Source organism: Hibiscus syriacus, unplaced genomic scaffold (assembly GCF_006381635.1).
Source record: "Hibiscus syriacus cultivar Baekdansim isolate YM2019G1 unplaced genomic scaffold, ASM638163v2 tig00110467_pilon, whole genome shotgun sequence".
Lineage (NCBI taxonomy): Eukaryota > Viridiplantae > Streptophyta > Magnoliopsida > Malvales > Malvaceae > Hibiscus > Hibiscus syriacus.
The window spans coordinates 995,821-1,022,643 of record NW_024062749.1 but is presented as its reverse complement, the minus strand read 5'-3'; the positions used below and the strand labels follow the sequence as shown (position 1 = coordinate 1,022,643).

The window sequence follows — 26,823 nt, the reverse complement described above, 5'->3', positions numbered from 1 at the left end:
ACTGCGATTGAGTTGTTCAGCACCAACCCATTTTCATACTTGAGGACTGATTCTTCTACTTGTATTAATATTATGATTGCTCTGCATGGGCTGCCAATACAAACCATGCAACTTGCTTTAGTTGTCTGAAACTTAAACTTTAAACAAAAAGAAAAGAAAGTAATCTGTCTGGAATCAAATCTTGAGAGTAAGAAGGAATATGAACTCAAAACATCTGCTCCAAATCTGGTTTTTTTAAATATATATAAGAATATTAATGGGTGAATACAGATATGGAGAGAGTGAAGTGGGAATTTTTAATGGATATTTGAGGTGAAGCAAATCCAAATGTAGGACCCAACTCTATTGGTGAATCCCAAATGTTTTCTCAGTCAAAAAAAAAGAGCAATGGCAATGAAGAATGTGATATCCATCAAACAATTTGAGTGCATCCTGGCCCTAAATAATTCGTATATGTGGCTCCTCAAAAGACCACGGATTCAAAGCTGAACATATTCCTCCATCTTTCAAACATTCATATATATTACATGTAAGTCAAGAATCTTAATTTACACCTCCCACCTCCACGATGGCTAGTCAGAATAAGGCATCAGATCCAATGATCTCCCAGGTTTTTTAAGCCATAGTGGGTTAGGCCTTAACTATCCCACTAATCCAATTTGTTAATATTTTTAAAAAAAATACTAATTCAAAAACATCAAGAGATATATAATATTGTTGACGAAATCCAAATCTTGATATTTGTTAAGACTTAAAGTTATTAATGAGTCTTCGACCCACTAAATAATGATGTCAAGTTGATAAAACTTTTCCAAGTGGTTTTGTGAATTTTTCTTTTTTTTGTCAAAAAGGTAAGGCATGGATTTTGTTGTGAGTAATGAGGACTGAGTTGGTACAAAATCTATTGCAAATATGATGTAATTGCAGACATAACTCTTGTTTGACTACAACATAACCTAGATTTTCCCTTCATATTTTTTATTCACCTTTTTCTTCTCTTTTGATTTTTGTTTAGACTGTGGCGATGCCGATTTTTATATTGGTCGTCGACTGTCGGTAATTATTATTTCTCTTATTTTTTTTCATATCATGTGCTTTGATTTTTTTTATTTTTTTTATTTTGAATAAGAATTTATATCCTTGTGACACGCTTTCCTCTGTTATTGTGACACAATTTTTCTCTGTTGTTGTGGCATATTCCTTATGGCTTTTGGCACGTTTTTTTCATACCTTTGCAGTCGTGTTAGTGTTCGCACAAAGACTCTCATGATATTTGTTTTCTGATTGGTTTGTCGATTTTCACGTATAGTCAGTCACCTCTTTGATAAAAGGTTGTTTGCTAATATAATCAGAATTGTGTAGCGAAGCAGTCTGTTAGATAATTTGGTTTGCTTACAACTCATTTATCACTTTGTAAAGTGTCTCGTTTGAGACAAAAAATAAATTTTTATGAAGGTTACTAGATTTTTTTATGCTAGACGTCATTCTCAAGAGAAGTTTTCGTTTTTTATTTAATATTTTTGTTTTATATATGAGTTTTTTTGTGACTATTGTCCCTATTTTTTTCTCTGCATTGTAATTCTGATTACTTTTATTATTTTTATTAATAAAATTCAATTACTATTGTTAAAAATAAAAATTCCCACATCTCTCTTAGTTTTCTCTCATGTAAGTTGTTCATTTCTTTTTCTTTTTATCTTTGTTAATCGGAGACAACACCAATTTTAATGTTGGTTGTTGACCGTTCGTATTTTTATTGTCTTTTTATTTTCTTATATTATATCTTTATTTTCTTTATTTTATTTCAATAAGTCTACATGTATGACACGTTTTCATCTGCATTTTGACACGTTTTCGGTTATTTGACCGTTATTTTTACTTATATTTTTTAAGGGTTGATTTGACATCGTCACGACTAATCAAAATGGCGCTTATCTGTTATATTGTTGATTTTTCATGCTTTAGACCCTCAGATTGAATTTAGATACCCGTTATGAGTTTGTGGATAGTTTTTCATGTTGCTCGAGTCTGATTTGCAGTTTGTCGGTAGTCTTTCAGTAGCTTGATCTCCTTTTATGGTTTTTGCTCGATGCGATCACTTCTGTTTGTATTTATCTTTTTTTTATTTTTCTTAGTTAAGTTTTAATCTTTCTTTATATGGTCATATGTGATCTTAAGTTGTTAGTTTTGTTTCAATGATTATAAGAAATTTTCCTAATTATGTGTTTAATTTATGATTATGATTGTAAATTTTATTGTGGTTTATTTTGAATAAAATTAGTGATTTTTAGTAAAGAAAAAAACAGATAATCTTATGATTAAGCAAATCTCGTATCTAATAAGTTATAACTTATTTTCAAGGAAAAAATTGAATTTGGGTAAGTTGTTTTCCACACTAAAGACGAAAGGAGAAAAGGAAAACTATGGATCAAAGAAAAAAATTGAATTTGGGTAAGTTTTTTCCACACTAAAGACGAAAGGAGAAAAGAAAAACTATGGATCAAAGGAAGAAAAAAAACCACGGAAAGTTTAAACACTTTTATATTCTTCAAACTTTTATATATGAAAAAACATTAAAAAAAATCATCCATTTAAAATTTAGAGGTGAATAACAGGGACCGACTTCGGTTGGTAAAAAAATTATAGTTATTTCTTAAAGTTTCGGGTTCAAGCACCATGAATGCTAGGGTACGAGTTTCAATGTCAAAAGATTAAAAGTTCAATATTAAAAGATTGAGAATTATATTTATCTTTGAACAAATACTACATTATACTTACACCAAATTATTCAAAAAAAAAATCAGAGGTAAATAAAATTAGATTCATAAAATATAAAAAATTAAAATTTTAGAATAATTGAATCGATTTTTTAAATTCAAGTCGGGTTGAATTTTAAAAATCAAATACCAAATAAGCTGAATAATAATTTGGTGTAATATTCCTTTGGTCCTTCTCCGTTCTGAAAATTTACATATATAAAAAATCTAAATTCTTAAAAAATTATAAAATATATATATTCTATAAAAAAAATTCCATAAAAATTTTAAACTTTTTTGAAAATAATAAATTTTAGAACTTTAAAAAAATGAGTTATCAAATCAAGTTTATTATACTTAAAAAAAACTTTTTTTAAAAATAATTTTGAAATATATACTTATACTATGTAAACTTAGAATTTAATCATATTTTAAAGTTTTAATTTGATTTGAATAAATCTATTCAACTTAATTCAACTCGAATTTTATTTCACTAGATTCAATTTAAAAAGAAAATTAAATTGAGATAGGACGATAAATTATAACCCACTAACTCAACTAGCTCAAAATATTTGCCGTCGATTCAATCTAACATTCATCTCTACTTGAAATGACGTATCAATACATGTACATATTAGTATTATAAATTTTCTTAATAATTAAATTATCTCATTGTCCATCGTCCAAACAATGATATATATATATATATATATATATATATTTGCATCTGTTTGATGCTTTCTTAATTTTAGGATAACAGTTATGGATTTAAAGTATTAAAAAACAGTTATTGATGGTAAAAGTTAAGCGATTTTAGTGATTAAAGTATTGTTGTTATTTTTTAATGTTTCGGATTCAAGTACTATTCGTGTAGGGATATGAGCGTTCATTGTCAAATGATCGAGAGTCTTTGAACATATAATATCTTGTATTCACTTCAGATTTATTAAAAAAACAGTTATTGATTTTGATTGAATATTAAGGTTTTTGTATTGAATAAAAAAACCTATTCAACAATCTATATTGTTTACATACATTTAATAATAAATCAGGTTTGAAGATATTCTTCAAAAATAATGAAATGAGTTTGGATATATTCAAATTCTTACAATACACATATAAGTTTAAAAAATAAAATTTTATATCTTAAATTATAAATTTATGTTTCAGAATATATTTTATTAATTTTTTTTAAAAAAAAAAGCTTAAAGTAGAAGCATTAAATTAACATCCACGTAAACTTAAGTGACATGTTATCTATATATGCACTAAAAAGAGAGGAACAAAGAATAATAGAAATGCCCAGGTCTAAAATCATTACATCACAAGACATCATTGCTAGTCTTTGATTCTTATATAAGAGATTGATCATCAGTTGATTCCCAGGGGCACCACTAAAACATTAATGTTCAACATCCTGTGTTTCTCTGATTTGTCGATCACACATTAAAAAAAATAAGAACATATGTTCTTGCTGCTGTATTAATGGCGAAGCTTCTTTGAAGCTTTTTTATCGTATTTAACCTATGAGGGAAACAACAAGAATAGTGCATATATGATTTGGTTTAGGGTTTTCACTTTATTATATTCAAAGCAGCTTTGGAAGAGATACGATATGAAGCATACCTTTTATATGATTTGGTTTAGGGTTTTCACTTTATTTTTCTACATAATTTTTACTATTGAGATCAATTTTTTTAATAAAAATATAAAATCGTGTGTTTACTAATAAACATACTGATTCTATAATTTTGTAAATTGGGAAATTTAACATCAACAAATTAAGATTGTATTAATTTTTTTAACTTTTAATATTTTTTGTTTAATCATTTATATTTGATCCATTAATCTATTAATTTTGATTAAATTTTATAGAGGTTCAATATAAGGACAATTTTTAACCCAATTTTCTCAACATCGATATTTGAGCCCTTAATCTTACGTAAAAAAATTAATATATCATTCTTTTAAATTAACTTATTAATGATCACATTTTCAATATAAATTTATATCCCTAATATTTACGTGTTCACTTCATAAATATTTATCTATCACTAATGGCTGCGCTCTACTACGCCTATATAAATAGCAGCCACACTCATTGGTTTTACTACCAAAATAAAAAAGCCAGCGTCTTTGGTTTTTCCAATTATTAGGGTACTTTCAAGTAATTAAGCTACCAACACCATGAAAAGTACAGACATAGAGAGTGTGTGGGTCTTTGCCCTTTTATCCAAATGCCGAGCTTTTTCTCAAGAAAATATTACATGGTCAATTTTGATTATAGCTCTTGCCTGGCTAGTTATGGCCCTAATCTATTGGTTTCACCCCGGTGGTCCAGCTTGGGGAAAATATAGGTTCAAAAAGTGTGTCACCCTCTCTGTTTCTAACAAACCAATACCGGGTCCTAGAGGGTTGCCTTTAATCGGCAGCATCAACCTCATGTCCAGCTCACTAGCGCACCACAAAATTGCAGCCGCTGCCGAGACATGCAAGGCAAAGAGGCTCATGGCCTTCAGCCTTGGCGATACACGAGTTATCGTGACGTGCAATCACGATGTAGCGAGAGAGATTCTTAGCAGCTCTGTTTTCGCTGATCGTCCGGTCAAAGAATCGGCTTATAGCTTGATGTTCAATAGAGCAATCGGATTCGCTCCTTACGGAGTCTACTGGCGAACACTTAGAAGGATCGCCGCTACTCACCTCTTTTGCCCCAAGCAAATCAAGGGTTCCGAGGAACAGAGACGCTTGATTGCCTCTAAAATGGTGACCTTATTTGCTAATCACCATGGCCGAAGCTTCCATGTTCGCGACGTGCTAAAACGAGCTTCTCTAAACAACATGACGGCTTCGATATTCGGAAGGAAATATAAGTTAGATTGTGCCGATAATGAAGTCGAGGAACTTCGAGCACTGGTTGATGAAGGATATGATTTATTAGGGACTTTGAATTGGTCCGACCATCTCCCTTGGCTAGCCGAATTCGACCCTCAAAAACTCAGAGCCAGATGCTCAAACCTTGTACCTAAAGTTAATCGATTCGTCAGTCGAATCATATCCCAACACAGGGCTCAAACAAACGAGATGCTCGAGATTTCGTCGACGTCTTGCTTTCTCTCCAAGGTGCTGATAAATTATCAGATTCCGACATGATCGCCGTTTTGTGGGTAAGTTATCAACCTTGTTGGTAATGGTGTCAAAGTTATTTCTTCCCGTACTATAGGTGCTAAATACTGTTATTTGTCTTTTGTGTAGGAAATGATATTCAGAGGAATAGATACAGTGGCGGTTTTGATCGAGTGGATATTAGCAAGGATTGTGCTTCACCCTGATGTTCAGTCAATGGTCCATGATGAGCTCGACGATGTTGTTGGTAGATCAAGAGCCGTTGATGAGTCTGATGTAATGAACTTGATTTATCTCGCCGCTGTGATTAAGGAGGTTCTAAGGCTTCATTCACCGGGCCCATTGCTCTCCTGGGCCCGTCTTGCTATCACCGATACAACCGTTGATGGGTACCACGTCCCGAAGGGGACCACGGCAATGGTGAACATGTGGGCCATCTCAAGGGACCCGCAAGAGTGGGCGGATCCACTTGAATTTATACCCGATAGATTTGTTGCTAAACAAGGTGAGATGGAGTTTTCCGTACTTGGTTCGGATCTCAGGCTGGCTCCATTCGGCTCGGGAAGACGATCATGCCCCGGAAAGAACTTGGGGTTGACCACCGTCACCTTTTGGGTGGCGACCCTTTTGCACGAGTTCGAATGGCTACCGTCCGATCAGAATGCTGTTGACTTGTCGGAGGTTTTAAAGCTGTCGTGTGAGATGGCTAATCCTTTGAGTGTCAAAGTTCACCCTAGGCGTACGTTAAGCTCGTCTTACTAACATAATTAGTCACATGGAAAATGAGATATTAAGACAAGTAAAAATGGAGAATTATCCAACACAAATATGTGTTGTCCCTATATTTCAGCCACTGTACTGTAAATACAAGTGATGAGAGAGCTTGTAATACAAAGTTCCCTAGTATTAATTATTACTCTCTTCCCCGTTGTTCACCACGTTGTAATCAAGTCGTAGTAAAAGAACAAAAACATTGACAAAATCAAAAGGCAACAGTAAATAATCAACGAAACATTCAGCAAATACACATCAGTTGGCTCTTAACACGTTCAAGTTTACGCCACGTTTTTCATGAAGGTTGAACAAACCATAAGTTGAGATGAAAAACAATTAGAAATTGAACAACTAATTGCACTCAAGTGCTTGATGCTGCTCTAGAAATATCGAGAAACAAAATGGAACCCACACATTACAACACAAGAAAGGCAACAAAAACTGAAACTTTTTTGAAATGGAAGTACCCCAGTGATCTTCACGAGCTGAACTTCAAGTGCAAGTAGAAGATCAGAGTCAGGTAAAGAGTTAAGAAAGGAGGCGGAAGCAGATCTGTTATGATGTCTCCAGTTAACAGCATTCCAGGCTAAGAAAGAAGCGACCTGAGCGGATAGCAAAAGGAAAGAGAGAAGGAAAGCAGCGTTGTGAACCGCAACGAGAATGAAAATGGAGACACAGAGACCAACGAGGATAAGAGGTGGAAGGATGAAAAGAGCTAAAATTGGTAAGATTTTGCAACTGAAACTAGTTTGGTGCTCGTTTACAACTGCATTGGAGAGGTCAATCATCACACTTTTAACTCAAAAAGACTGAAATGGGGGAGGAAGACAAGTAAACAACTGGTGGGAGTGAATTGAAAGAAGAAGAAAAATTAAACTTTAAAATGGAAATCATAGGATAAGAGATTTAGCACAAAAAAGGTGCAGAGGTTTGTTCATGGATTCAGTTGAGACTTGAGAGTTCACCATCCTGTTGATGCTTAATAGTGTAAGGTGTCCATCATACAGAAACACAAAAATGAAAGAAAAAAAATATCTTTGGCCTCTTTTATTACATCTCTATGAGTCTGATTCATAATTGTCCCTTCAATTCACATCATCTGGGAGAAGGTGACGAAGATTGTTGTTAGTTAAATAGAAAGCAGCATAACTTCACAGCTCAACATTTGCTGCAAGCTTTGAAGTTTCCATTGTTCTAACAAGCTGCCACCTATTGATTGTCTGCAGTACATAGTCAAAATCTGGCTTTAACATCAGTAAATAATCTATCAGCTGAAACAATTCTTCTGGGGTTCTTTTTGGTGAAATCCCGAGAAACTTGAGCCATACCTGAGCAGAGAAATAACAGGCAAAATGGCATAGTACAGGACGAGTAGATTGAACTTGAATGCCCCAGAATTTTGGCTTATACAGAGTGCTTAATCTGCCAAAGATAACTAACCAAGCTATGAAAGAACATTTATTTACACTTAAATGAAAATCGCACTAAGTAAGAAGTGCCGGGTACAATAATAATACGTATTACACTTTTAAGTACAGATACATATTCGACTTTTAGAGATAATATTCTCGGAAGAGAACAATACATCTCGAACATGGACTGACGTTATGGTACGATATTCTGATGAATTTTCCCAAAGAATACTGGTCGTTTTCCTGTATTTTCATTTTGTCAAATGTAGTTTCTACCGGTCCTATAAGGGCTACATTTGTCTGGACAATTCCTTTCAAGGACAAATCTTTATAATGATTTGTGTTAAATGCAGTGACAGACTATGATTCTATAAATCAATGAAATAATTTAAAATTAAATTCAATTTTTATTATTTAATTTATCGATGATGCATAAAATTATTCCATCAATTCATCAAATATTAATAATTTATGTCCTGATACTGTTCCAAAGGACAGAGGAAGCTTATCTGCTATAAACAAAGCCTGATTTCAGGAACATCTGCATTTAGATATCAGTTGTTTTTAAGTAAAACTATACTTGAATGGGCATTGGAAATGACATGTGTCCCTGTCTCAGCCTATAGAAGAATTGGCCAAAGGTCTCCTAAGCCTTACCTGCCCCTAATTTCATTGTAAACCCCATTGGCCAATTCAATCTCCCGGCCAAAAGTGGTAACTACCAGGGAAGCTGAAGTTAGATTTTAGAATCAGCATCAAGTGAATTCATAAGTTCTCGGTGTGAGAAAGCAGCCATGATGGCCAAATATGAAGAACAACCGGTGACTGGAGTGTGTGAAAAGTGATGAGCAGTTGAGTGCTTAGGGATTTGTTAAGATGAATATTGAGAGTAGATAAAGGAAATTGCAATAGATGAGTTCAAGCCTACTTACAACTATTGGGTTTATATAACCCAAATCCATAACCAACTATTAACAAAATCTAACTAATTAACTAATTACAATTGATTCAATCTTATACTCTAATATTCACCCTGCTTCTTCAAGTTCTTGATCTTCTTTGTAGTTGATTCTTGAATAAGAGATACAAACAAAGTGTTGCAATGCTGGTTCTCAACCAAGAAATTGAAAAAGATGGTTCTTGATAAAGAAATAGACTTTCTCTTCATTCACCATTCTGTCTTTCTCATCCTTTCATTTGAAACTACTTCATGAATCAAAACTGTTCTTCTCACTTATTTGGACTTTCTTTTTGGTGGAAGCAAGGTGGTTAAACTACAAACTCCCAGGTGCAATCTGAAGCCTCTCTTAGGCAAGAAAACATCGTATTTTGTCTGGTTAAGGAAGGCAAGGCTGTTAAACTCTTAACCCTCCCCAGAGATTTTCTGTCATGAACACTTGGCTTTGAAGCTTTCAAGTCTCATGTTACCTTGTGATAGAAGCAGCAGCAGACCATAAAGAAACTAAAACAAAGAGTATTTGAGCAAACACACAAGTAATGCAAACCATGAAATGAAAATCCCAAATCAATAACCAACAGCAATCAATGAAACCAATGATTCACCAGTGACCAGTTTGAAAGAACTTGGATCAGCAACTCAAGACTTACAAAATGCCCCAATGGAGGATTAAAGCTCAAAATCAGCATCCAAATCTTCCCTTACCGACCGAGAATAGCAATCATACTCACCAAGAATCAAGCATCTCAATAACCAGCCCACAAACACCAATTAGGAATTTTTTTTATCACGACAAAAATTCAACCTTTTGAATGCAACCTTGCACCAAACATCACCAAATCATGAATCCTCTTCTCTAAGATAAATTCTCAACAAGATCAACATAGAATCAACAACTAATTGGAAACCTTACAAATGACCAACAATAACCGAGTGCTTAATTCAACAATTGCTAGGCGCAAGACCGCAGGCTACCAACAATAACAGAAACTCAACATTCACCATTAACCAAAGAAGTATTGTTCTCTAATATTCTAGGAACCAGATCCAAACAAAGAAGGACCAAAAACTGAAGCTATTGTTCAAATAGAACCTAATCTAATATAGATCAACACCACCACCATTGTTAAACTTTCAGCACTAGTATGAACTGAGCCACCAATATCCATTGAATCGCAAAATGCAATCACAAGAGAAGAGGAAAAAAAATACCGGTGATGAAGCAACCTATAGTAGACAGTGGCCAATGAAAATGAACAAGCCTTCGATCAGATCTGGAATAAAACTTCAACCAGATCAAGACCCATAACGAATGGAAGAAAATCGATGATGAATCAATCGCAAAGGAAGCAACTGTTGACGTAACAATAGATGAAATCAACGAAGCGGAAGATAGATGGCCGCAGGATCATCGGCGAATGATACCATGTGAGAAAGCAACCATGATGACCAAATATGAAGAACAGCCGGTGACTGAAGTGTGTGAAAAGTGATGAGCAGTTGAGTGCTTAGGGATTTGTTAAGATGAATATTGAGAGTAGATAAAGGAAATTGCAATAGATGAGTTCAAGCCTACTTACAACTATTGGGTTTATATAACCCAAATCCATAACCAACTATTAACAAATTAACTAATTACAATTGACTCAATCTTATACTCTAATACTCGGACCCTAAAATCTAGTCTTTCTTCATCTAAATTAACTGATACATAATCAAATTTTCCCCTCCTATGTCCCCTACTGCCTACTTTGCCCCAACACCCTATTGGGTTGTTTACATAATGAAGATTATTTACATACATTCTCCTCCATAATTTATTTTCATCACTTCATTCGTTCAAGACCAAAAATCCCACCACTGATACCCACTGCCGGACTGATCAAAGGGAACATCAGATTCAAAACTGTGCCAATCTTCCGGTGATGTTAAAGCACCATCAGCTGGTTCCACTATGCTTATAAGTTCAGGCTCTTCTTCTAGTCTAAAATAGCCTCTCACTATGCCACTATCATCATCTGACAACACTCTGAGTGCATGTTCCGATCTTTCCATTGAAAAACTCAACTTGTCATCAACTTGTCCACAACATTGCTTTTCCTCTTTCGGCTTCTTAAGCAAATCGTTCAGCTTCTGCAACTGTTAATGAAAAAAAAGGAACTTCATTAGCGTCTTTGTAAAGAAAACTCCATTGCTTTAACCAAAGTGTAAGATAGAGTTACCTGAGACAGTAAAGCTTGTTTTTCTATCTTTAGGACTTCGAACTTGGAAGCTAGATTGTTGTAATTGTCTTGTAGGATGGCGTAGTCTCGTTCGAGGTCCTTCGACTTCCTTCTGGCTCTCTTGTTCTGGAACCATATGGCCACCTGTCGTGGCTGCAACCCCAAGTCTTTAGCCACCTGATACTTCTTTCGTGGATCGAGCCTGGATTCGGATTCAAATATCGATTCCAACGATCGGATTTGATCGTCGCTGAATTTTCTTTTGGTCTTGTTCTTCTCTCTTTTGGTTGTTTTAACTTCAGTCATGCTGCAAAAAGGATATTCCATGTTCATGATCTCCTGAGTAAGTAGTATAATCTGCTGCAAATCTTGGAGTCTTCATTTATAATTATTACAACTACTATTATTAAAACAAAAACAGAGGTGGAGAAGGGAATGTTTTGCATATCATTTAAAGCGCCCTCCATATATATATATATATATGCCCCATTTCTATGGATTATAATTAATGAGTTAAAATATTCAAATTTGATGTGTTTAATTTTAAAAATTTAATTTTTTTAAATTAAATTTAGTATAAATCAAATATGATTTGTAAAATATATAATTAAGATCGAGATGAGATCAAGTTTAGAATAAAATGTTTTGGTCCGACTCATTCAAATTATTATAATATAATTATTATAATATATTTTTAAATATTTCCAATCACCCCCTTATAATCAAATAAAAAAATATTTCAATAAATTACAACATATTTTTTCTTGAAAATTCGAGATGTGTGGTCATCCTCAAACACCATAATAAATCATATAATTAAATAAAAATTAATTTAGAATTGATATAAAATCCATCAAGTACCTCTATAGTAGAAAAAATATTATTATCACTTAAATCATATGATCAATTAAAAATTAATTTTTTTATCACTTAAATTCAAATTATAAAACCATAATTTTTAAATAAAATCAAATTCGAATAAATTAAAAATCGACTATAATGCTTACGAGCTTGATCGATAAAAAATAGTTGCCTACGAACATATATTCCACGTGTCACCGCGTAAACCAATAGTGCCATTAACACCTGGCAACTCCCACCGGTCAAAACCCGTATCACCTGACGTAGTCTTTCTTGTCCGGAAGTTTGAGGTGACGTGTCCCGGGATTTGTGGTTTATAAAGATCGGAATATTTTAAATCGGACACGCGTCCAACTTTAAATATCGTGGCTTAATGAAAGTCTTTTTTTTTTTGGATAATTCAGCGGCTTAATGAAAGTCTTACCTGTGGGGACAATGTTTTTTTTAAACTACAGGTGTCTGTCTCAATTGGCTTTTCAACACGTCACTGTCTGCTTGCCACGTAGGTATGAACACAATTTTTTTCTCTCTCATTTCTTTAAAGACCATTAGAATAGAATTATTTTGCGTCCAAGCTAACTTGTAATCTCAAGATTCAAGAAGAAATCGATGTGCCAACTAGAAGCTGGAAGAATAAAGGCTTTTCAATAATGAGTTTTTTTATTTTAATTATTTATTTTTCTGTTATTGCATTAAATTGAAAATACGTGACACGTCGACATTGAAAATTCCTTACAAATGTAGGATATAGGATTAACAAATTTATAATCCATGTAAAGTAGGAGAATTAACGTGATTTGATTTATTTACACGAATAATAAAAATAATATATACTCTATCTGTTTAATAATTTATGTTTTATATTAATTGTATGCATAATTTTAAAATATATATTTAATTAAGAGAAATAAAAAAAATTCCTAAAATACGATTGATATATTTGATAGATTTATTTTTATAGGTGTAAAAGAGTAGGACATACAAGGGTAAAAAAAAGAAAATATGTGTATTGTTGTTTGTTGACTTTTCTAATAGAACATTTTGAATGTAACACTTATAAAAATCAAAAGATACACATTTAGTAAGAATGATGGAGTAGTTAATTATAATCGTATAGATCACAAAGACCACAACTACATAAAGTTCCCTTGTATCCCAATATAAATAATATATAAGGTTATGATCCACTTACATCTAGTGTAAATTTTTTAGTTTTACACCCTTTTAGGTTCGCTGGTTGAGGGAAAATCAAATGTTGAGATTAACTCCTTATTTTCTTTTTCAGTGAATATCTACTCATTTTTTAACTGTTAATCTCAACATCTAGCTTATCTCATCCAACAAGCCTAAAAAGGTGTAAAATTAAAAAGTTCTACACTATGTAATTGGTTTTGTATCAAAACTCGATATATCACAAATCACTCTTTTAATATCGTTATAATACTATCTCCATAAATATAAACCTCAAAAGTTATAAAGGTCATAAAAAGATTATATTTCTCTAAAACAATTGTCTATCGTAATTTTAAAGTTTAAGACATACTTTATATTTGTAGAGTCAATTACTTGATCACCACTAATTGTTATGCCATGAGAATTCTTACTTAAATAAACTTAATCAACCACCATAAATACAACAAAATCTAACTTAATTTCTAATTAGAAATTAAGCCAATATGTAACAGTCTCCATCGAGACACAAAATTTTAGCAGAAAATTAGCCTTCAAGTCTCCAACAACTTTAATTTTTACATAAGTTAAATACATATTAAAGCACCACTCCTAAGTATTCAACAACTCAAATTCTTACGTAATATTTGTTGAATATCGCTGGATCAATTGATAATTACTCTCATACATCTAAAAATTTGTTTTAACAAAATTATTCTTGCATGTCTCCAATATCACTAGCAAAATCTACAATACAAATTTCTTTTCAAACTTCATAACTGAACTTTGATTTTGATACCAATTGTTAAGAATTTAAAAGTGAAAAAGAAAACAAAGCTTGATCAACATAGAATAAGACACGAAAAAAAACAATATTTAATGTGGTTCAACTTTCTCATAGATAAGATAAACAACAATCAAATCTAAACATAGAAATCACAAAGAGTACAAATACATAAATTCATTTCTATCTCAAAACTCAATGGTCTCGAAATACTTTTTCAACTTCTCTACAAAATTCATATCCACAAACATAAACTTTGAAAGTTACGCAGATCACAAAGATTATATTTATCTAAAAATAATTTTAAAATTTAAGACCTATTTTATATTTACAGATTTTAATACTTCTTCACCAATAATTTTTATTTTATAAAGATACTTATCTAAATAAATTTAATCATTAAATAAATTTCAATTAATAAATTACAACAAAACTTAATTTAAATTCTAATTAAATCTTAATATTATATTTAAACGATTAAATAATCGTGGAACCTATTTATCAATTAATCATACATTTAAGCGATTGATTTAAATATTTGATGTGTTAGGTGAATGGGCCTTCTAAACCTAGTCCTCACTATGCATTATTATAAGATGGATTATGATCTTGAATTGTTTGTTGGTGATGTGATATAAACCCTCTAAATTGGAGTGGTACGTGGGAAATGATATGAGTTTTTGTGTTCTTCAAAATTTTTTATATAATAATATTTATAATTTTAATTAATTTAAACTTAAATTAAATTAAGTTTTATCTCTTTTAAATTTCATATTAACTATTTAATGAGTATCTATAATTTTAAATTTAAATAATTGATTCTTCACAATATTTTTAGGGTAAACTACACGTTTAATACTTAAATTATTATTTTTATTTGTTTTGGTACCTAAATTTTATTTTTTCAAAATCATACTAACGTTTTGTTTATGTTTCATTTTGGCATCCCACTTTTGAAAACTTAACGAAACTATTGTACTGATTTTTATGGGTAAATTACATCATTCATCACTCAATTATCTTCTCACCCCTATTTTGGACACTAAAATTTTTAAAAAATCAATTTAACCACTCAACTATATAATTGCTTGTGTTTTAATCACTCTAATTTATTTTATTAATAATTTTTGTGATACAATATTTTTTATTATTTATTAATATATAATTAAAATAAAAAAAATCAAAGTTAGAGTGATTAAATTAGGGTAATTTGAAAGTTAAGTAATTAAATTGAAAAAAATTAAATTTTAGTGATCAAAATAGGAGCGAGAAGATAGTGGAGTGATGAATGATGCAATTTACCCATAAAAAAGTGCCATGTATAACAATTCATTAAGTTTTTAACCGCGAGGTACCAAAATGAAATAAAAAGTAAACGTTTTATATGATTTTGAAAAAAACAAAAGTTTAGATACAAAACAAGACAAAAGTAATAGTTTAGGGATTAAACATGTAGTTTACCCCATTTTTGATTTTGACTTTATCACTGCCATTAAATTCAATGGAGTTAACATGTGATGAGGGGATGTAACTAAATACTAATGGTGTTTTCATGCCTATTTTCCTTGAAGCTTCGTCTAGGTTTTGGTTGCAAACAATCTGCTCTCAAGTTGATGAATGTACCAATAATTGGATGCTTGGGACCGGGTGCCTGATCCCCTCAATTCCTAGCTTTATCACATGCTTTACGTAAGCCTTTCCCCTTACCAAAAAATCCAACCATAATTTAGAAAAAGCATAATCTCTTTAATGAAGTTAATAGATAACATAAATTAAGAGGGAAAAGGGTACGAGTGGTAACACAGTGATTAGGAGAGTATTATTGATAGTGACATGAAGTTTTGTTTGCATTAGGCGAGATGATTGCATTAACAGAAGCACGATATTAAGACAATGAAGCAATGCTTAACCCTCGAGTGGCGAAGCTCAAGGGCCATATGGAACAGGCTATTACAACATGTAATTAAAAACTATGAATCCATCATATATTCTAACATGCAATGATCCATCTGGACAACACGAGTGGATCAAGCTATTACTTTTTTGCCACATTTGCAAGGTTTAAAGGCTTACCAAAGACGGCAGAAAACGAGTGGGATGGGGACCTTATCAGATACTTGTCAAAATTTAGTGGTGTTTTTTTTTTGGCAGAAAAGGATTACATTACAGTCACATTCATGGAGTTCAAGGGAGATGGACAAAGGCAAGACGGGTGAATTGAGTTGTCAATGTTAAAATGATTTATAGATGAAATGATTCAGCTCTTTGGATTGACCATCAGATTCACACCATGGCAAGTTCTATAGTCTCTTCTAACAAGTGGCCCAAATCTTGGCGTGTTTGTTTATGGGTCACCAGAAATATGTGTGCCAACGGCTAACTTGGAAAGTGGGCCAGATAATGAATAATGAAAATAAATCCTTTTCTGTATGAATAACCCATGTTTAAGGACGTGTTTGAAAAGTCACCCAAAAATCACAACTAGATGGATCTTTTATAATTGTATTTGGATGTTTCGGAATTGCAATTTATTTTAATGATTATTTTGTCTTCAAACTTATTCTATATAACTCACACTATGATATGCAATTAATTTAAATATGATAATTACACAAACTATGTGACCTAAGTGATTAACGAATCTATTATTATCTCTTAAGGTTTAGAGTTTGAGCACTGTATATGTAAGAGGTATAAGCATTTATTGTCAAAAGAATTGAAAGTCTTTGAACAAATAATACATTGTATTCACTCTAGATTTATCAGCAAACAAAAATAATATGATAATTATTTATTTCAGTCAGAAGACACGTGTATAGAGTGAAATTCTCTCAATATTTTAAAATAAATTATTTTTAAGTCCTTTATTTTAAATCTAGATAAATCAAACATTGATCTTATAAAAGTTTAAGTACAATTGTTTTTTAAGTCCTTATTTTTCAAAATTAGAAAATTAAGACATGCCCCAGAATTTTCTTAGTTCAACTAGGTTTTAGGCTCTCTTAGTTTTGAAATTAAGAAAATTAAGCTTTTTTCGACCTAATTTTTTGGATCTTTCTTAATTATGAAACTATATACTTAAGTCCTAACGCACAAAGTTTTCCAGTTTAGATACTTCTTAAATTCTTATCAATTTTGAAATTAAGTAAATTATGACTATTTTACTCTTTATTTCTAACCAAAAATCTAGAAAATCAAAATATATTGTACTAAAGTTTAAGGACGTGTTGTGTACAATAATTTTAGTAGTGAGAGCAATAGCACGTGGTCATACATACGGAGAAGAGTGAAAGAACATGTTAAAAGTGTAGGTAGAAACTAGAAATCAAAGCTAAGCTAAGTCTAATGCAAGTCGAGGAAAATGCATGCATTTGCTCCAAACTTTCTGATTATGATTATTATAAAAAAATTGAAGAGCGGAGAAACCCGGGGTGCAGAATGCAGGATTTGACATTTACGTGTTGTTTCTTTCTCTTGTCCAACACAAATTTCAAGGCTGTAAAGGCGTTGAAATCTGGAGCTAGTATCGTCGTCTCCGTTTGTCACTCTGATCTACAGTTGAGCGATTCGCTGTAAAGAACATAGATTATAGAGCATTTCTCCTAATTCAAGTTTCCAGTATCGTTTTAGTTTTTAATTACAAGGAGTGAGAAAAAAAACAGGATAGAGATCGAGCCAAGGGGGGGAAAACAAGGGCATTCACGAAAGAGATAAGAACCCATTAATTCGCGGGAGCTGCCTTTACTGTTGAATGATACTGGTTTCGCCTAGTCGTTTTCCCGACACTCACAAAGGAATGTAAATATTCCCAGAATCCAAACACATCGTAATCGCCATTAACCGACATTATGGTTCTAATCAATGAGATTAAAATATTTTTACAAATTGGATGTGAAAAATGTAGGTTAGCCAAATATAGAAGTGATGGGAAAAGAGGCAAAGATGAGAAGGAGAGCGTGGACTCTGACCCTATCTGTCGGTCGTCGCCTCGGTTTCTTCGCCCATCCCCCCGAAAGAGACAAACAAGACGAGGGAGGTCCCTTCTCTTTATTACACATTTACGATTAGACACCTAATTGTTTTTTTTTCTTTTTAGGTTTTGTTTCAGTTTTTTACTATTTTCGTTTTTGATGATTGCATCAACTATCAGCCCTAAACCTTGTTTAATGTACTGATTTCTCAGTCAAACTTTGATTGTACGAGGAAATTAACATGCTTTTAATCATCTTAAGATAGGGTTTTAAACATGATTTCACATCCATTCCAATAACACCCAAAGAAGAGAGAAAATGTAGAATGTTTGACAGTGGAATGAGTGAAATCTGAGTGCATGGTGGTCGTGGTCATTTCTGAAACTGAGAAAACAGCTTGTAGGGTCGCCTCTGCAGCTATGTTTTGTCTTCTTTTAACTGATTGAGTGATAAACATCTGATGTTTTTAAAATCTATTCTAAATATAATTGTGATTTATATAACTATGTAATACTAGGTCTTTGACAAAAAAAAATCCAACTTCTATTACTCTTCTTAACCACCCCTTACCCATACTTTTCTACCCATCATATATATTACCACCCAATAGGCCAAACCCACTACTCTCTCATCTCTCTCTCTCTGCCCCATGAACAGAGGCGAGACTCTTGGGGGACTTAAGAGATAAGAGAATCCGAGAACCAAAAGCACTAAATTGCAAGCTCGCTTTTGAAGAAGTTTTGAATCAGGATGTTCTAAGGGAGTATTTCTTTTGAGGGGAATGTTGTCTGGATCGGGGACACTTGTTTTAAATCCATCGTCGTTGTAATGGATTGAGCCAGGTTGTTCCGGTGTCGTCGGACCAGGCTTCATTCCCCCCAATCATTGCTCCATATAGGAGCTTCATGCGTGTCAGATGCTAAAATTCCAGATCACAGACTGAAGCGTGTAAAGGTTGGGGTTTTCAACTTTAACGATGTTTTTTTTTTAATTTTTAAACCTTGGGGTATGTTTTTATAGAGCGATTAAGGTTGTTGTTAGTTACGTGTGTAGTATAATGATAAAGGGTTTTGACCGATTTGCTTTTTCATCATTGCTCTCTTTTTGTTTCTCCTGTGTGTTTTTGTGATGTTGTTTCCGTCAGTAGTAAGTTGCTGCCTGTAACCCTCCTTTATGGTTTCATCATTACTCAAATCTTTCCCATGATGGTTGTTTTTTTTATCTGATTCTGATCTGTCATTTTGTGCTGTTTTTAGATCTGGCAACAACATCTCTTCTATTCAAATGCTGTTTCTTTCTTTCTTCTTTTCTCCTAGTCCCTAGGGTTTCCAGGTGGAGAGATTGGTTAGTTGTTCTTCCTTCAGGATAGACACTTTTGAACAAAGATTGGCCTCAACCTAGCCAAAACTAATGAGAGATAAAGTCTAGTAGTTACCTTCATTCGTACACAATATCCATTATCAACTCTCTTCTTCGTTGATGTGAACCTCTTCACTAAGTTAGATCTGTGCTACCTTTTTCCAGCTTTACATGATAAAGGAAATGCATTGTCTTGATTTAATATTATATGGATCAGTGATTTTCAATATCCATGTAGAAGCTCACTGTCAATGTTTACAAATCTTGTAGAGCAGGAAGAATGGCAATAATTGGCGGTGAGATTCAAACTCTAATGCTTGCCAAACTGCAGTTTTCAACCATATGAATCAATCCATGTATCATGTAGCAATGTTATTGTTGATGGGAACAAGATAATTTTATTGTCCATGATCGATTCACACTTTATGATTTTGATGGAGAGCTGTGGCCGGTGAGAGAAAGACTGTGGGCCAGTACTTGATGAATAAGAGGGATGGTTATAAAGGAGTGGTGATCTTGTAATAAGTGTCAACTCGTTCTTCAGTCGTGTTTAAAGGTATTTATAGTGATTCTTAGTGCGTAAATCAAACATAAGATCATTATGATTGCGTGTAGGTCAGTAGATTAGGTAGCTCTAATAGTCGGACCTTAGATCTACGTATAACATGTAAATCTGTCGGAGGTCTTACCTAAATTTTTTTTGTCTCTGCATTGTAGCTGGCCGGAAGACTTCTACCCAAAGAAGTTCTTTGAAAGCTTAACGAGCAAAGGAGTAAGTCTAAAACTCTAACAGTTCTCTTTCTCAGACAACAGGTTTTGAAGAGCTTTGTGCAGTAAAACATCTGTTTTTTTTACCCAAGTAATATCCACCGGTATTTACTAGTTGTAATACCCGTATTTATCAACTAACAATCTCTCTCCACCATGTTTGTCTTCTCAACACCCCTACATTGACCAACAATGTCATTACTGTTTACATGCTCAGCCGAAAGGTTGTCCATGGAGTTTAATGCTTTAAACGGTGAAAGCTCGTTAATTCCTGGTTTAGAAACAGATGTCTAGTACAAGCTCCCTCTGTATGCTTGCATTCCAGACATTAATGTCTGGACTTCAACTACAAGCATATCCAGGGATCCTATGAATGGTTTCGCTTCGTTTCATCTCTTCAAAATTTTGCAACATTGCTGCTAGCTACTTCCCATTAGCTTAAAAGGCACATGAGAAGGATCCATGTTGGGTTGCCATTGCCAATATGTAGATGGAAAAGTTTTCTAATGTGGTTAAGACATTTTGAACAATCTTAGCTAACTTTTTCAATGCTTTTAAGTACCCATCAGTTGCAGCAGGGGCCCATGACTTAGAACCCATGTTGACAGGCACAGCCGTATCCATTCCCAATCTGTATTCTTATGAGGAGTAAACTAGAAGATTAAAATGACTCAACCCTAATACCTATCGTATCGAGTGATTATGCATAGTAGAGGTTTAATTAAGGATAAAATTTGTTTTTATTAACCAAAACCTATCGTATCGACTATTGTGTTGTTCAAGCCTCTAAAATAAGGTCTTGTGATCAGGGACACATCGACCAACTGCTCGTCTAGGTCGTCGGCCCATCTTTTCCGCGAAGCTACCGTCATCGTCTTGGTACTATGAGAACAAGTATCTCAATGAATCATAAGAGATTTTCTGCTGCAAGGCCTGCGGGCGCAAGCCATACGAGTTCTCCATCTCTAGAATTTTCAAGAGCTCACCAACTCCAGCCAGTAATCGTATCGCTAAAGTCATCTTAAAGCTTAAGAGGTTAAAGGGCAGGCTTAAGCAATGGAGTCTACTTAATTTTTTTTGTATAATAGCATTCTAGGTCTTTTTAATTTAAGTATTAGTCAAATAAAGCCTATGTACTTTTTAATTTTTAAATTTAAATATGTAATAGATTCTTATTTTTTCGATATAAAAATAGTTTTGCCTCCTTCAATATTTGATTCTAATTCCATCACAGCTATGATGAAATATCTCGAATGAAAACTAAAGAAACTTTATCCTTTATTTAATGATTTGATCCGATTTGATTCTAGATTCCGTAGAATCGTAAAGTAACTATACACCAAGAGCGACAAAGGAAAGTCCATTGCATACCGATGTTCAAAATCCAATACCTGATAATATTGGGCTAAAGTTGATATACATTGGGGTCGCCCTTTTTGCCACCCGAATAGCTTTTATACCCCAAGCCTTCCTCGGTGAAACCAAGGCGTTCGGCCCAGCCAATCAGTCTTAGGCAGGTGCTCAGACCCAAACGTAGTGTATAAACTCAATCCTATACTCAAGAGGAATCAAATCTTTGGCATTGTATGGTATTGATAAAAAGCGTTCCAATGAATTTTGCAAACTAGTTTTGATAGATTATTCAGTCCCCATAAGTGCTAATATTCAGCGGCTCTCTATTCACCCATTATCTACACGTAAGGGTAGTAGGAGTGGACAAATTCTCAAATCAAATCATAATCAACAAAAACTAAAGGGAAAAAGTTGTGGTGTACGAATAAAAGGGATGGATGCAATTTGACCAGCGATATTTTTCAAACATCACCCTATAATTCCACTACATGGAACCTCCACATGTACGTATTTAGATAGGTTTTGTGTCGAATAATTAAGTCAATTGATCATTTAACATTTAGGGTAAATTAAAATTTCATCACTCAACTTTTTTCTTGCACTTATTTTGGTCATTAAAATTTAAAAAATTTTATTTTACTCACTAAACCTTCAATTTGTCTTATTTTCATCACTCGAGCATTAAATCAAAAAAGAAAAGTGATATGGCAACCAAGTGTGTTGATGTAGACTTATTTTTATTGACGTGACATATGGCATCTAAGTTGTTTTCTAATTTTTTTCCTTTTCTTTTCTTCCTCTAAAGATGAAAATTTAATACTTTCATCTATGTTTCACGTCAACGTTGTAATTACAATTATCTATTATTTCTTCAACCACTCAAGATATAGACGAACTCTTCTCATCGTTTCTACACTCTATTAATTTAGATTTTACCTAAATCACTTAAAACTTATGAAATCCAACCCTAAACTCAAAACTTATGAAACATAAACCATTCTAGTCTATAGTATCTACCCTTATCAATGTAAAATCAAGATATATAACATGCTTCCTCATCCTCGCATCCCCACCGTTGGGATTTGGAAGAATATGCCTCATCATTGAGAAATAAAACAGAATTCAAAACTAGGAGTTTTTTCAAACAAAAAAATAAAGAAAGTTTTAGGACATTTCATAATTTTTAAAAGAAAAATATACATTCATAACACCATTAAGTATTTAATGACATGGTGACCAAAATAGGAGTGAATAAAAAGTTTAGTGAGTAAATAAAAATAAACTTTAATAATTAAAATAAGAGTGAGAATAAAGTTAAGTGAAATTTATAGCCCAACATTTAAATCGAGAGGGGAACAATAGGTAGGCCTTTAACACCTTTAAACAATTAACTTTTGCTTTATTCAAAAAGCCACTCTTCCCTCCCATTTTGGATGGTGTTTCCATGCCCCCACTTATATGGTTTATTGTGAATACTTTATTTTTTAGTGAAAATAATATAATTAAATGCAATTAGTATTTTAGTTTGAAAGGACACTTGACTTTTTTTATTTATAAATGGAGTAAATTATATTCTAACAAAATGAGAAGTTTGTAATATTTGTATATCATCGTTAAACAATTTCAGTGATATCATTAAAAAATTCCTAAACTTAATTCTTCTAACCACTCAACTTACAGGTATTACCGGCGATAACTTGTTTAAACAATTCAAACCCTATTTTCATTCACCATTTGTTTAGTGTAATGTAAGTGCACCTTTGAGAGCTTTAAATATCAAAACTGAACGGTTGTCTTTGAAATGTTGGATTGGGGACTGTTTGAAGATTCAAGTTGGGCAGAAAGCACTGTGTAGGTTTAAACTCTTTGAATAATTCAGGGATTTGACCTTTATTCTTACCTCAAGAATAAAAATGCAAGAAATGGTAGGCATTAGTCAAAGTAGTAGTGCGAGTAGAGATGATTGAGGGGCACTGCCCAAGACCATAAATAAGTTGTTTGGTCTAAAACTCTAAAGTTTTATCATCAATTGGATGGCATTCGCATTGGCATTTGGCCATGAATGATATGAGTTCTAAAATAAGAAAATGCATCATTGTTAGTGGAGTGGACCTTTGCTAGTGTGTTACACTGTGCCAAATGCGCTGCAGCTGCGTATCTGCACACTCATTTCACCGTTATAGCTATTTGGATAGCATAATATAATTATGATTGTGTTTATATAAAAAAACAGTTAAAATGTCAAAATTAACAATTTTTTAAAATCATATATAAGGCATTGTATGCCCTCAAAATACATATATAGATCCGACGAATCAACAGATGGAATCAGTTAACATATATAATTAGTATAAAAGCATATTGTTTTGGGTAATTAAAGAGCCATGGTGGATAATACCACTTGATAAAGTTGGTAAAAAGTTTAAATTTCCATGTTTCTTTATTCTCGCTAGTCCCTTGGTTCGCGGTTACGGCAAGGTACGTACTCTCAGGGACACCATTGTCCTCTAACTTTTGTATTCCCCAAGCGGCCAACGGTTCATGGAAAAAGACAAGATCATATTCTTCTTTTTGCCCCTTTAATATTATAAATTTGACGATATGAATAAAATATTACCATTAGTTTAAAGTGTACAATTAAATGATTAATTATGAATTTACTAAATAGTTTATAAATTTTATAATTATTTGTTAATAAAATTTAATGATATTTTTATAAAAAATTTACTATTTTTTAAAATCTTAATAATCAATGTTATCATTCGAATATAAACAAGTGAAGTTGCTCTTTAATTAATCACAAAACTGACGTCAGCTTACCACCTCTTCCACGCCTATTTGGACACGCTCGAGACCTAGCCATTGCCTTCGCCGACTTCTTTTTCCCCCCTTATTATTATTCATTAATTAAATGTTAGAGAATTAAAAAAATCAGCTTAAAAACGTCGATTTGCATAAGGTCAAACCCGTCTAATACTTTAAAACGGCACCGTTCTTGTCGTCTGTCGGCAATCTTGTTTATAAATTTTAATAAAAATCCACATCCCTTCACCCTCCATCCACGTGTCTTACCCTTTCGATTCCCCCATTAGTTACAAATTTGACCGTTTCCCCTTTTAATCATCATCAGATTCGCTTAAAAAATCGAACGTCTAGGAATCAGACTTTCCACACAAAAAACAAAGAAACTCCTAGACCTGTCCGTAGCATATAAAACCCATCTCCGTTTTTCCTCCGTTATTAACACACTCTCCTCCTCCATAATACACATTCTATATTCAGCGTGTTATGAGTTTGCATGTTGATATGGAAGATTATCAACCGTGACTAAATCCCTCAAGTCTGTCGGCTACACTTCACTTGCAAAGAACCCTTGGCTCTTTCCTTCTTCTTTTTCTTCTTCCTTGTAACCCCCTTTTTTGTAGGGTTTTCAGTTTTCAGCTCTGGGTGTTCTGGCTGGAGAAAAAATGGGCGGCGGAGAGAAAAGTACAGCGAGGAACTTTCATTTACACCTTCCACATCATCATCACCATCACCATCAGGGGAAGAAGCAATCTAGGGATGTGCCGAAAGGGTGTTTGGCTATCAAAGTGGGGTCAACAGAAGAGAAGCAACAGAGATTCGTGGTGCCAGTTATATACTTCAACCACCCCTTGTTCATGCAGCTGTTGAAAGAGGCCGAGGAAGAGTACGGGTTCGACCAGAAGGGTACCATCACCATCCCTTGTCATGTAGAGGAATTCAGGAATGTTCGGGGCTTGATCGATGGGGAGAAAACCCTTCACCATCACCATCATGTCGGTTGTTTTAGGGTTTGAACCAAAAGAAAAAAAAGGTTTATGGTTTTGTAAAGTACTGCCGAACAAGACTCGGCCTAAACGGGTAAACCATGAATGAAACAGATTTGATTGTAAATTTGGGAGTGATTTTGAAGTTAATTTTGTTGCTTTTTGTTCCCATAGATGCTTGGTTGATGAGGATAACATCATCGATGACGATATAATATTGTATATAACATTGCCCCGCATACTGACATATTATATGTGTGGAATCATATCGGAAAAGAACCAGAAAATGCCCTTTTTCTTTTTCTTTTCAATCTTAAAGATATATATTGAGAAGAAGGTCCCTTGGTAGGGTCATTCTCGTTGCTTTAAGTTAGAATTGTTGTGCACTACAGATGTGGAAATCGCACTCAGAAATCATGGAATCAAGTGGTAATGGGAGGGAGGCCGTTTCGATTTAGGTCCGGAAATTACAAAATGGACAATTCACTTAGATAATTCTCAGTCAATAAGAAATAATTCTTCGAAATGGGTGAATGACTCCAAGACTGTATCCTACATGCAGTTCCACTTGAGAAATTGGAACTTAACTGAATTTTTCATTATATTTTGAAAATATTATATATGAAAAAAATATAAATAAAATATAAATGATACTTACGAATGATTAGAGTTGAATCTATTCTAATCCTTATCCGGAGCTGAACCTGGAAAACTGAGTGAAACATAGAGTGTGTTCTTTAAGAATTTTTGTTGTTGTCCGCAACGCATTGAATTTGGGTTAGGTGAGGGGAACTAAAAGAGGTGTCGAACAGAGTGAAGAATGCAAGTCAACGAGAGACAATGGGTTCAATGAATACCCTGTTTGGGGTAAGTAACTGATTCCATTGACACCAAGGGTTCCTATGTCTTTTTTGTAGGGCACACGCATTTGCATGTCCTTAAAACATATATAGGAAGGTTTCCAAGGTTTCTATGGTTCAGGAACAACCGGCCTTTGGAGACATTTATGTTGAGCTCAACAGATGACAAATAGTCATACAAAAACATAATTAGATTTATAGAAGCCCTTAATTTGAATAAAAATAGTTTTTATGCTAATGGACTATCCACTTCTTGGCCTTTTCTTTGTTTAATTAATTGAGGGTCATGGGCGATTTAATTGTTACGATTTTTTAAAGCTTTTACTATTAAGGATGTATGATTAATAGAATTTACTATCATTTTTTAAAATACGATTATTAGAATATTATATTAAGTTTAATTTATTTAATCAAAATTTACAGGTGCTACATGAAAACTAGGACCGTCAAAAATCTTCTAAATAATTCTTATAAACCTCTTAGCTAATGGGTATTTACAGGTGCGATCCACCATTAAAAACCATCCAAAAACTACCCATTATAACTCACCATTATGCACGTCCATGCATAACTCCCAGAAGTGGAAATTAAAACTGCCAGCAGCCATGCATGAACCAATCATGGGAGCTGTCAAATATTAACAAGAAAATATTTAAATTAC

The 26,823-nt window shown here is 33.2% G+C and overlaps 2 protein-coding genes and 1 pseudogene across 3 annotated transcripts; 2 read left to right on the top strand and 1 right to left on the bottom strand.

The window, feature by feature from the left end:
* Positions 1 to 4,822: 4,822 nt before the first annotated feature.
* LOC120127274 lies at positions 4,823 to 6,685 on the top strand (annotated as a pseudogene).
* A 4,116-nt stretch (positions 6,686 to 10,801) lies between these two features.
* Positions 10,802 to 11,692, bottom strand: LOC120127272 (homeobox-leucine zipper protein ATHB-12-like). 2 transcript variants are annotated; one of them, XM_039145218.1, is made up of 3 exons: positions 11,249 to 11,692; positions 11,047 to 11,165; positions 10,864 to 11,004 (listed from the first exon to the last, which is right to left on the bottom strand). In XM_039145218.1, the coding sequence occupies exons 1-3, from the start codon at positions 11,579 to 11,581 to the stop codon at positions 10,866 to 10,868; spliced, it is 591 nt and encodes a 196-aa protein (XP_039001149.1). In that variant the 5' UTR covers positions 11,582 to 11,692; the 3' UTR covers positions 10,864 to 10,865. The 2 variants fall into 2 exon arrangements, with proteins under 2 accessions (XP_039001148.1, XP_039001149.1); XM_039145217.1 differs by having other exon boundaries at positions 10,802 to 11,165; positions 11,249 to 11,691.
* A 13,138-nt stretch (positions 11,693 to 24,830) lies between these two features.
* Positions 24,831 to 25,425, top strand: LOC120127474 (auxin-responsive protein SAUR32-like). The gene has a single exon (XM_039145388.1). It carries the CDS (start codon positions 24,982 to 24,984, stop codon positions 25,330 to 25,332), a length of 351 nt encoding a protein of 116 aa, XP_039001319.1. The 5' UTR covers positions 24,831 to 24,981; the 3' UTR covers positions 25,333 to 25,425.
* The last annotated feature ends 1,398 nt before the right edge of the window (positions 25,426 to 26,823 follow it).